Below are 11,953 nucleotides of genomic sequence, written 5' to 3'. Positions count from 1 at the left end.
CGGCCTCTCTTGTTGCGGAGCACAGGCTCCAGACGCGCAGGCTCAGTAATTGTGGCTCACGGGCCTAGTTGCTCCGCGGCATGTGGGATCTTCCCAGACCAGGGCTCGAACCTGTGTCCCCTGCATTGGCAGGCAGATTCTCAACCACTGTGCCACCAGGGAAGCCCCCCAACACTTCTTATTTTCTGTTTTTTTTGATAGTAGCCATCTTATGGGTGTGAGGTGGTATCTCATTGTAATTTTGATTTGCATTTCCCTAATGATTAATGACGTTGAGCACATTTTCACATGCTTATTGGCCACTTGCATATTTTCTTTGGAGATTTCTATTGAATTTCTACTTAAATATGTCTGCTCAAATCCATTACCCATTTTTGAATTAAGTTGTTTATTTTTTGTTGAGTTCTAGGAGTTCTGTATATGTTCTAGTTATGAATCCCTTATCAGATATATGATTTGTAAATGATTTCTCCCATCACATGGGTTGCCTTTTCACTCTGTCGATTGTGTCCTTTGATGTAGAGAAGTTTTTAATTTTGATGTAGTCCAATTTATCTATTTTTATTTGTTAGGATATCCAAGTCAAATCTAAGAAATCATTGTCAAATTCAATGTCATAAAGTTTCCCCCTGTTTTCTTCTAAGATTTTTATAGTTTTAGCCCTTATGTTTAGGTCTTTGATCCATTTTGAGTTTATTTTTGTAAATGGTATAAGGTATGTGTCCAACTTCATTCTTTTCCATGTGGGTATCCAGTTTTCCCAGCACCATTTGCTGAAAAGACTGTCCTTTCCCTATTGAATGGTCTTCCCACCCTTGTTGAAAATCATCTGACCACATATGCAAGAGTTTATTTCTTGGCTCTCTATTCTATTCCATTGGCCTATGTGTCCAGCACCACGTTGTTTTGATTATTTTAGCTTTGTAGAAAGTTTTGAAATCAGCAAGTATGAGAACTCCAACTTTCTTCTTCTTTTCCAAGATTGTTTTGGTTATTTGGAGTTCCTTGAGATTCCATGTGAATTTTAGGGCAGGTTTTTCTATTTCTGTAAAAATCACCATTGGGATTTTGATAGGATTGCATTGAATCTGTAGATTGCTATGGGTGGTATTGACATCTTAACAATATTAAATTTTCCAATCCGTAAACATGGGATGTCTTTCCATTTACTTGCATCTTCTTTAATTTCCATCAGCAGTGTTTTGTAGTTTTCAGTGTACAAGTCTTTTGCCTCTTTGGTTAATTCCTAAGTATTTTATTCTTTTTGATGCTATTACAAATGGAATTTTTTTCATAATCTTTTTCAGATATTTCATTGTTGGTGTATTAGAAATGCAACTAATACGTTTTGTGTGTTTATTTTATATCCTGCAACTTTTCTGAATTCACTTGTTATTAGTTCTAACAGTTTCTTTTGTATGTGTATGTAATCTTTAGGGTTATCTGTATATAAGATCATGTCACCTGTGAACAGAGATAAACCTTTTATTTTCTTTTTCTTGCCTAATTGCTCTGGCTAGACGTCCAGTACTATGTTGAATAGAAGTGGTGAAAGTGGACATCCTCTTCTTTTGGGACTCCAGTGACACAAATTTAAGATCTTCTCTTATTGTCCCACAGGTCCTGACACTCTTTCTTCTTTTTTTTTTAAAGAAAACTATTTTCTCTTTCTCATTCAAATTAGATAATTTTATTAACTATCTGAAACTTCACTGATCCTTTTTTCTGTATTTTCCATTTTGCTGTTGAGCTCATCCAGTGTTATTTTTGTTGTCTGTTTGTTTACTTTGGTTATTGTAGCATTCATTTCTAGAAGTTCCATTCGATTTTTCTTTATATCTTTTGTTTCTTTGCTGATATTTTTACTTTTTCTGTTTGCTTAAAGAGTGCTTGTAGTTGCTTGTTGAAGCGTTTATATAACTGCTTTAAAATCCTTGTCATATAATTTCAACCCCTGTGTCATCTCAGTACTAAGTGTCTGTTGATTATCCTTTCTCATTTGAGTTGAGATTTTCTTGGCTTTTGGTATGAGTCATTTTGGACTGTATCCTGGACATTTTGAGTACAAGGCTAGGAGACTCTCCTTTTTATGTATCTATTTTAGTAGGCAGTCAATCTGTTTATGTTAAGAACGCATGTCCTGGCCCACTTTCGTGGGCTACACTTTAAATGTCAATTACTTTTCAAAGCCTTTGCTTTTGTGGTCTGTTGCTTGTGTGCTACCCAGAGGCCAGTTTGAAACCTATGGTATTCCACACCATAGTTCAGCTCTCAAAGTTTTTGCTGTTTGAGCCTGGTCAATTTTATAAATGGGATGTGTCCAGGACTTGATACATAGTTTGAAAGCATCCCATTCTGCTATGGACTGAATTGTGTCCTCCCTGCCCCTCAAACCCTACCCTGCCCCAAATTTATATGCTGAAGCCCTAACCCTTCATGTGATGGTATTTGGAAATGAGGCCTTTGGGGGGTAATTAGGGTTAGATAAGGTCATGCAGGTGGGGCCCTTGTGATGGGATTAGTGTCCTTATAAGAAGAGACGCCAGAGAGCTTGTTCTCTCTGTCCCTCTCTCCCCCTCTCCCTCTCTCCCTTTCTGTCTGTCTCTCCTCATGCCATGTGAGGACACAGTGAGAAGCGGCCATCTACAAGACAGGAAAGAGCTCTCACCAGAAACCGACCATGCTGCCACTTTGATCTTTGACCTCAAGCCTCTAGTATTGTGAGAAAAGGCACTCATGCTTCTCTCCCTGTCTCTTTCCCCCCCAGTCCCTGCTGCCAGGGCACTGAGGACCTTCTTCTTCTGTGGGCCTTCTTACCTCTTGGGAGGCATCTGCAGAACCTCCTGGCTGGCCTTCCCACCTTTGTCCTCCCGTCTTTCTGTGCAAAGTAATCATCCTGAACCATGGCCACTGTGGCTCTCCCCTGGCCAACACCCTACAGTGGCTTCCTGTGCCCTTGGGAAAAGCTCATACTCTCAGCCAGCAAGGCCCTGAATGCTGATTTCCGCAGATTCAGCTCTTGCTACACCTTCTCCTCACTCCCATTCTAGCTTAGCTAAATGTATTCCCTCAAGGCACCCAGGACCTGAGCCCTGAATCTTGCCTTCACTGGATCATGCTTACTTGGGTTTAACTACCCTGTTCTTAAGAAGCCCTCCCTAGACCAGAATGGGTCCCCATATCAGGTGGGCACCTTTGCCTGCTGTGGCTCCCAGTGCTATTTAGTCCCTCACACTTATTGCCTTGGCTTTTCTGCCATCTTCCCTAGACTGTAGCCTCCAGAGTCATCACTTCTGGTTTACTCTGCTGTATTTGGTCATACAGCACAGTGCCAGGTATGCGGTGAATGAATTAATGCACAACGAATCTTCACAGGCATTATCTGCCTCACTTGACTGCATTTAGATTCCAGCAGCAGCATTTTGCAGTTCATGATGGTAGGCCTTTTCTTCTGAGAGCCTCTCAGCCTGAAAGCTCTGTCTTTTCTTCTCCTTCTATTTAATTCCTATTTCCCTCTTATACCCAACAAAAATTCCTCTTTCATCAATCTCAAATGAACCCAGCTGGGATTCATGGTTTATTAGTTGAATTGAATCCCAGGTTGAATGAGAGACCATAGCAGGAAGGAGGGCTCTAAGCCCTGTTTCCTGGATCATATAAGTGTGGAACCTGAGGAAATGCTCCCCCAACTCTTCTTGCCTCCTGGTGGCTCCCATCTGGGCTCCCTGGGGATGTGGATGGAAGCACCTTAGGGCACATCAGGGCATTTAGAGGACTGGAACACCACACTTGCTCTGTTCAGAATTGCCTCTGCCTTGCTCTCTGTGTCTCCTGGTAACACTGCCCCTTGAATATGTAAGGCTTTGCAGGCACTGCCTACAACCATCAAGTACTTTACAGCATGTATCTCTCTGCTCCTTTGCCCTGGTTGGGAAATGTTGCACCAGGCCTAGTTACAGTTTGCACTTTTAGAAGCAGCAACCCTGTATGGGGACCTGAGAGATTGCTGGGCAGTGACAATGATATTTCAAAGTCCAGAATCTACGTGACAAGCACTTTGTTGGGGTGGCCAGATATACTTTAGCTGAGCTGACAGAGAGCCAACCAGTGCCAGCATGTGGATATTTAAAAGAAAGCAACAAAATGAAGAGCGCGTATACCAGTGATGGCATGGCAACCAAGTTTTATTAAAATTATCCCGATCTTATTGAATGGTTCTACGTAAACATGTTTTTGAATAAGCCTATTAAATTCATGTGGAGAAAAATAATATTAGATCAGTTAATTTGCAAACCTTATTTTAATGACTATTTACAATATTTTTATTTCTGCAGATAGGTGCATTTCTCTTCTCATAAAGAGAAAACAAGAGAAAGGATTACATGGTGCTGTTTCCTAGGAGAAATGTGGAGCAAAACTAATGTGCGATGTTTAAAGTATGACCGTGAAAATCATCCCCCCTCATGTGCTTAGAATTTCAAATATCGGGATTTCAAAATTAGAAGATAATTGTATGGAAATAAAGTATGCTGCATGGAGCTTTGCTGTTAGATAATCTCGTCTTTAGACATGTTGGGGATAATATTCTGGTCCCCATGCAGAGAGGACTGCCTTGGCTAATAATCCCCACTCAGCAGTGGGGAAGGATTCACAGGTAAATCCCCACAGGATTTACAGGTGGGGGAAACAATAGTATGGGATCTGTATGGTGTAGCAAAGGGACTCAGGGATTTGCACTGGCTTGTCCTGACAGAGTGACCTCCGTGCTTTGTATCCTCTTGTGTCAGTGAAGCTCTTGGCCAACACTGGCCCGCTTTTCTGTCTCATCTGAATTGTTCTGTAGTCTCAGCTTTGTTTCCAGTTTCTGCTTCCATTCTTCTCTGAGCCTGAAAATAGAAACAAAATATACACAAACGGAGTATTCATCTCCATGGCTTTTGGTTCAGGGAAGCTTCCTTCCTTTTTATTCTGAAGGTGTCTGTGTATGCATGTGTGTGCATGCATGTGTTCAGGTTTTAAAAGGTGTGCAGAAGACTTGCAAATTTAAATATATACATATTTGAACTCTCACTTCTGTTTGAGCACTATTCTAGTCTTAATTCTCTGAAATTTCCCTTGAAAGTGCAATATCTTTAAAGTACAGGAGGGGGAAAAAAACCTTAAATCTAGAATTATTTACCCAGCAAAGCTATCTTTCAAAAACAGAGGTGAGATAAAGTTGTTTTCAGATATGCAAAAACTGGAAGAACTCACTACCAGCAGACTGTCACATATGACATGTTAAAGGAAGTCCTTCAAGCAGATGGAAAAATGACACCACATGGAAATCTGCACAGTGGAATGAAGAGCACCTGGAAAGACATCTGTGTGTGTGCGTATTAATACTTTTTTTTTTCTTACTATTTAAATCTCTTTAAAAGATAGTCAGTGGTTCATGGGAATTCCCTGGCGGTCCAGTGGTTGGGACTCTGCGCTCCCACTGCAGGGGGCACGAGTTCTATCCCTGGTCAGTGAACTAGGATCCCTCAAGCCGCACGGCACAGCCAAAAAAAAAGATAATCAGTTCAAAGCAAAACTGTTAATGATGTAATATGGCGTTTATAACATATGTGGAAGTCAAATTGTACTTTGTATAATAACACAAAGACCAGGAGTGGAGAGATGGGACTATATGATTGTAAGGTTCTTACCCTCTACAGGAAATAATGTATCACTTGAAGGTAGACAGTGATAAGTTAAAGATGTATATGTAAATGTGAAAGCAACCACTAAAATAACACACAGAGATATAGTTAAAAAGCCAAAAGAGGAGATAAAATGGAATCATAAAAAATATTTAATTCAAAAGTAGGCAGAAAAAGAAAGGGAATAAATAACTGTTGAGAGAAACGGGTGACAAATAACAAGATGGTAGATTTAAACCCAATCATACCAATTAATGTTAATGACATAAGTAATCCCATTGAAATGCAAAGGTTGACAGATTGCATTAAAATATATCCAAATATATGTTGCCTATAAGAAACTAATTTTAAATATGAAGACACAAATAGGTTAAAAGTAAAAAGATGGGGCTTCCCTGGTGCCGCAGTGGTTGAGAATCTGCCTGCCAATACAGGGGACACGGGTTTGAGCCCTGGTCTGGGAAGATCCCACATGCCGCGGAGCAACTAGGCCTGTGAGCCACAACTACTGAGCCTGCGCGTCTGGAGCCTGTGCTCCGCAACAAGAGAGGCTGCGATAGTGAGAGGCCCACGCACCGCGATGAAGAGTGGCCCCCACTTGCCACAACTAGAGAAAGCCCTCGCACAGAAACAAAGACCCAACACAGACATAAATTAAAAAAAAAAAAATTAATTAATTAAAAAAAAAAAAAGTAAAAAGATGGAAAAATATCCCATCTTAACCCTAATCAACGAAGGCTGGAGTGGTTATATTAACAACAGACAAGGTAGAGTTCATAGCAAAGAATATAACCAAAGAGAAAGAGGGTTGTTTTGTCATAAAAGGTTTAATTCATCAAGAGTATATAATAATCCTAAACATTAATGTACCTAATACAGAGCTTCAAAATACATGAAACAAAATGTGATAGATCTGTAAGGAGAAATAGACAAATCTGCAAATCTTCAGTACCCATATTTCAACCATCAGTAAAACAGACAAGAAATCAGTAAGGATATAGTTGAACAACACTGTCAACCTACTGCTCCCCACTAATTAAAGGCAGTAACTCCCCAACATCCCTCTTCTGTCAGTGTTTGTTTCTCTATGATAAAAATAACAAGGAGGAAACTGAGGCACAGGGAGACTTGCTACGCATCCGGAGGGCTCTTCCTTTAGCATCTTGCTGCTGCTATATTCAATCCTGGATTAAGTGGGAGTGTGGAGGAGGCAGGGGGCCTGACATTTGTGAGCCCTGACCTTGGGCCCTGCCCCATGCTGGGTGCTTTAGGCACATTTTCTTTTTTTTTTTTTTAAGATTTTTTTGATGTGGACCATTTTTAAAGTCTTTATTGAATTTTTTACAATATTGGTTTTGTTTTATGTTTTGGTTTTTTGGGCACGAGGCATGTGGGATCTTAGCTCCCGGACCAGGGATCAAACCCGCACCCCCTGCATTGGAAGGCAAAGTCTTAACCAGTGGACCATCAGGGAAGTCTCTAGGCACATTTTCTTATTCAAGCCTCAGAACAACCTAATGAACCAGAACTGTCTTCTACAATTTATGAAGGGACAACGTGGAGTAGTGGTGAGGAGCAGAGACCCTCTGGAGCCAGACTACCCAGGTTCAGATTAGAAGAGGCAGGAGAAGGATAAATAAGAAGTTAGAGTCTTGCGACCCCACCAACCAGAAAGTGTCTTTCCTGCAGTCTTTTTTATGTGCATGGAGAGATCCTGCACACATATATTTTAATGTTTTAATAAACCACAGTTTGTTTCAGAGCCTATTTTATTCACCCCTTGGCTTACTCCTTGCTTAGAGACAAGGTTTTTGCATCTTCCGCAGGTCAGTTTCACTCCACCTGAGGCCTTCTGTGTACTGCCCCGGGGGACACACACGTGGTACAGGCCTCAGTGTGGCCCCTGGTGTGCAGCATGCTGAGTGGCCTGGCCTCGGGGGAGGAAGATGGCAGGGACTCCCCAGATGACTGGCCACCTGACTCAGCTTCTCTGAGAATCCCTGGACAAGATGCCCTAACACAACGCCTCAGCAGGTAGGACAGTCTGCTTTTTCTTGCCTGTGGCCAGGAATATGGCGGAGCAGGTCTCTGCATGTGGAAGAGGCTGGGTTCGCCTCTAGGGCTCAGGACGGGGTTTTGGAAGGTAACAGTGAATTTAACTCTTGTGAGTTCATGCATGTTCTCAGCCCAGCAACCATGGACTGACAGTATGGGGTCATGGGCCCTGCCGTTGGGCCAGCACACACCTGCCCCACCAGCAACTGGCCACACACTAGCTGTGGTCTTAGTGAACAGACAGTGGCTGAGCTGTTCCCTATGAGGGGGTAGACGACCCGGCCTGTCCTTCCCTGTGTCCTGTGGGTGACCCCCTGCAGTCATCGAGAGGCAGTATGTGTGAGGGTGGTGAGGTGCCACTGTTTCCAGAGACAGCAACCCTGGTCTGCTCACGTGAGTTACTGCTCTCCACTCGACTTGCTTGGCTAGAACAGGGATGCACAGCAGAGGGCTGAGAGCCCATTGGCCCTCCTCCTAGAACACACAGGACATCCTGTGTCTTTACCCAAACGAGCACTGAGAATTAATTGGTCATTGTCTCCTTTGCTTGATTGCTCGTCACGGATACATCTGCTGATCTGCTCCCCAAATTTAGTGTAACCCTCACACACTAGAAATGGTGACAGAGAGGAGAGATTTTTCTGTTTATACAGATAAGAACTAGAGTGTACATTTGTTAGCTTAGAAGAATTTATTATTATTATTTATTTATTTATTTATTTTTTGCTGTCGCGCGGCATGTGGGATCTCAGTTCCCCCACCAGGGATTGAACCTGCACCCCCTGCAGTGGAAACACGGAGTCACCGGGGAAGTCCTAAAGAATTTTTAAAATTACTGCCCATAACCATAGATGGTGACAGGACCATATGCATGGAAAATCAAAATAATTATGTCCTTTAGGATGCCCATCTGACATTCTTCTGGGGAAATCAATTTTGCTTTTAAAAAACAGACAAGTAAGGGTGGGTATGATGTGTCCATGTGGGTTCATGGATTGTAACAGATGCACCTCTCTGGTGGGGCATGTTGCTGGTAGGGGAGGCTGTGTATGGCAGGGAGGGGGTGTATGAAAGCTCTCTACTTTCTGCTCAGTTTTTCTGTGAACCTAAAGCTGCCCTAAAAATTAAAGTCTATTTTTAAAAATTAATTATCAATAATAAAAAATAGACAAGCCACATACTTTCCCAGTGCACTTCTTCCCAGGCGATGCTCTTCTGTTTCTCGGTAATAAGTCTGTTTGCCAATTTCTCTTTCCCAGAAGCGTTTGAGCTCGTGACAGGTGTTCCGGCAGAAGACCTCCCGGCGGACGTACTGATTGTTCATCCCCTGAAAAAGAAAATACCAGTCGAACCCCCGTAGAACACGTTCTCTTGGACTCTGGAAGGTACAGACCCTGCTATTTACCTGAGGGAGACCCAGGTCAGGCACAGAACCTCATGGGGGGATACACTGGTTTGTTGACAGGATCCAGGGATGTGAAGGCAGAAGCTCCCTGCTGGAGCCTGGCGTGTCACAGGCACCTAGCAAATATCTCTGTCCTTCCTTCCTCCTTACAGATGAACGGCCCCTCAGCTTTTTATCAGCAAGTAGTGTGTGACAGGCATTTTGTGCCTTTAGTTATCACCACATCCCCATGAGTCAACATTCCCTTCCTCATTTTATAGGTGAGACATTTGAGGAGTGATAGAATTTGCTTGTGGTCCCACAACTGTAACTGGCAGAAGGCAGGCTTCACACTTCTGAATGTTTTCAAGCCCTTTACTAAAGAGGTTTGTCACAGAAAATGGTCCCAACATCTGACACAACCGAGCAAGCAGCTTTGAGGTTTGTGCGTGCCTGTGCGTGTGCACACGCTTGTGTGTGAAATCATACATATCAGATACTCAAAAATGCTCACTTTTTTACATGAAGAAACCCCTGCCCAACTCCTAGACCTTGGTTGGTCTAGCAGACAGGTCAAAAGCAGGGGCTGGAGGGTGAGAGTGGGTGCGGGGAAAGGAGTTAGTGGGCTACTGGAAATGTCCAGGGAGGAGCTATGACCAGGTGGTAGAGGCAAGGGTAATGAAGGCATTCTGGAGGTGGTCAGCGCCATGTGGTAAAAAAAGGTGAGGGATGTCAGTGGAGCTGCACTGGCTGTGCCTGTGCAAAGATGGCAACTAGAGCAGGAGGGCCGTGCAGAGTGACCTTGAGCAGTGCTGGACAGAGTTTGAGTTGCCTGGGTGCTAACATCCAAGGGGAAGTACTGAAGGGGCGTCTGGACACCTGGGTCTGGAATCAGCATGAAGGTCTGGATCACAGCTCTCCCAGAGGGACTGACAAGGGCAGGGTGGAAGCGGAGAGGGGTTTGAAGCCAGACATTCACTGCAGACCTATTTGTCCATTAACTTGATGCACCTTCTGTTTGACAATAAGTTCTCCAGGCCTCAGACTCCTCATCTTTAAAATTTCTCTGAAGATTAAATTTGATCATGAATATTCAATTGTTTCTCAGTTTATAAAGTTCTGAATAAATATAACTTTTGTAGTTCTAAAACCTCAAACTGTATAGGACATAGTGTAATAATTAACAATAAGTAATTATCACAACCTCCCCCAACTTTCTTTCTATAGACATGAAATAATTCTACTTCTCTTCTCTTTTCTTTCTGGATCAGTGTCTGTTGACCTTGGCTGACCTTGGAATCACTTGGGGAGCTTTACAAAAAAACAAATGCCAGTCCCCAGGGAGTCTGATTTCATCAGCCTGGGATGTGGCCTGGGTGTCAGGATTTTTAAAAGCGCCCCCTGTGATTCTAATGTGCAGCCAAGGTGAGAACTCGGTCTTTGATCCTGTCCTCTTATGCGATGGTCACGTCTGGGTCAGAGCTGGCCCCAGGGATGCTGAGGTAGTGAGGGCTGAGCATAGGGAGGTCACAGCAACAGCCATCTTGCAAGGTAAGCACTATTCTGCAGGTAAGAAAGTTGAGTAGCAATTTGGCTTTATCGAGGTCATACAGCTGGTAAGTGGGGCAGCTGTCGTACTCAGGGCCCAGGCCCCATCCACTGCCCCCAACTGTCCCCTAGGGAGGAGGAAAGTGACTTTCTTATCCCCTGGAAGTGCTCAGTGATCTCATACTTTCCTGGCAAAAGAGCAGAGATCCAACTGACCTTGCAGTAAGCCCCCAGAGTTTTTAGGAAATGTGATTATCCTATGTTTTATTTAAATATATTAAAGCATGTACTGGTGCTCAATAAATATTTGTTGAATTGAATAAATGCCCCCCCGTCTCCAAGTTATCTTTATCCTGAAGAGCTGGCCTGGAAGTGGCAGTGATCCCTGTGGCAGTGCTTCAGGCATTGAGGGAAAGTCTGTGGGGCCAGTGAGGGGCACCCTGGAGTCACCTGGCCTGGTCTGAGGGCTTCGGGGTGCTTCCTCAGGGCAGGGACACGCAGGATGAGTGGGTAGGAGCACCCAGGGTGCAGGAAGTGGACTGTGCAGAGGCCTGTGGTGGGAGCCCCGCAGAACCAGAGTGACAGAAGCGGATGGGGTGGCCTGGGGTCGAGGTGAGGGAGGGGACTGACTGCAAAGGGGCCTGGGGAGCCTTTTAAGCTTGTGGAAATGTTCTGTATCTTGCTTCTCATGATGGTTAAACAACTGTATACAATTGCCAAAACTTATCAAACTGTACATCTAAAGCAGGTGGATTTTATTACACACAAGTTATGCCTAAATAAACGTAGGAAGGGACTTCCCTGGTGGTCCAGTGGGTAAGACTCCGTGCTCCCAATGCAGGGGACCTGGGTTCGATCCCTGGTCGGGGAACTAGATCCTGCATGCATGCCGCAACTAAGAAGTCCTCATGCTGCAACAAAAAGATCCTGTGTGCTGCAACTAAGACCCGGCACAGCAAAAATAAAAGAAATAAAATAAAATAAATATTTTAAAAATAAAATAAAATAAGCGTAGAGAAAAATTGTCTTCTGTCTTTGGACTGGAGATTCATCCAAGCTCCCCAGCTCTAACCTCCTGGGAGACCCAGCATCTCATTGTTAGGGTTTAGCCCACTCCTTCACGGGTAATACATGTTTCTGGGAGCATTTGTGTTTTGGTTTTCTGGCTTCTAAAATGTGGACAACTACTCCACCTTGCAGAAATGTGATGAGGAAGATATCAATAGTTGGAAAGCCTTTTGGAAACACAGATGATTGTCCTTGATAAATAAATGGCTCTATT

The 11,953-nt window shown here is 43.5% G+C and overlaps 1 protein-coding gene across 1 annotated transcript; it reads right to left on the bottom strand.

Annotated features, from left to right (window-relative positions):
• Positions 1-1,814: 1,814 nt before the first annotated feature.
• FAM240A (family with sequence similarity 240 member A) lies at positions 1,815-9,832 on the bottom strand. Its single transcript, XM_036870176.1, has 3 exons — positions 9,754-9,832; positions 8,921-9,173; positions 1,815-4,886 (listed from the first exon to the last, which is right to left on the bottom strand). The coding sequence occupies exons 1-3, from the start codon at positions 9,830-9,832 to the stop codon at positions 4,784-4,786; spliced, it is 435 nt and encodes a 144-aa protein (XP_036726071.1). The 3' UTR covers positions 1,815-4,783.
• Positions 9,833-11,953: the final 2,121 nt, after the last annotated feature.

Source organism: Balaenoptera musculus, chromosome 11 (genome assembly GCF_009873245.2).
Source record: "Balaenoptera musculus isolate JJ_BM4_2016_0621 chromosome 11, mBalMus1.pri.v3, whole genome shotgun sequence".
NCBI classification, from domain to species: Eukaryota; Metazoa; Chordata; class Mammalia; order Artiodactyla; family Balaenopteridae; genus Balaenoptera; species Balaenoptera musculus.
The sequence above is the reverse complement of the archived record's forward strand: the minus strand, read 5'-3'. Positions and strand labels throughout refer to the sequence as shown.

Bases quoted from the DNA above. Each gene is read 5' to 3' on its own strand.
- FAM240A (XM_036870176.1), bottom strand. From the start codon at position 9,832: ATGGCGCTGACCACCTCCAGAATGCCTTCATTACCCTTGCCTCTACCA. The intron at 9,174-9,753 runs GTAGCCCACTAA...TCCCCCCATGAG, and splicing joins CTCCTCCCTGGACATTTCCA to GTTCTGTGCCTGACCTGGGT. The intron at 4,887-8,920 runs GTATGTGGCTTG...TTCTATTTTCAG, and splicing joins GGAAGAAGTGCACTGGGAAA to GCTCAGAGAAGAATGGAAGC.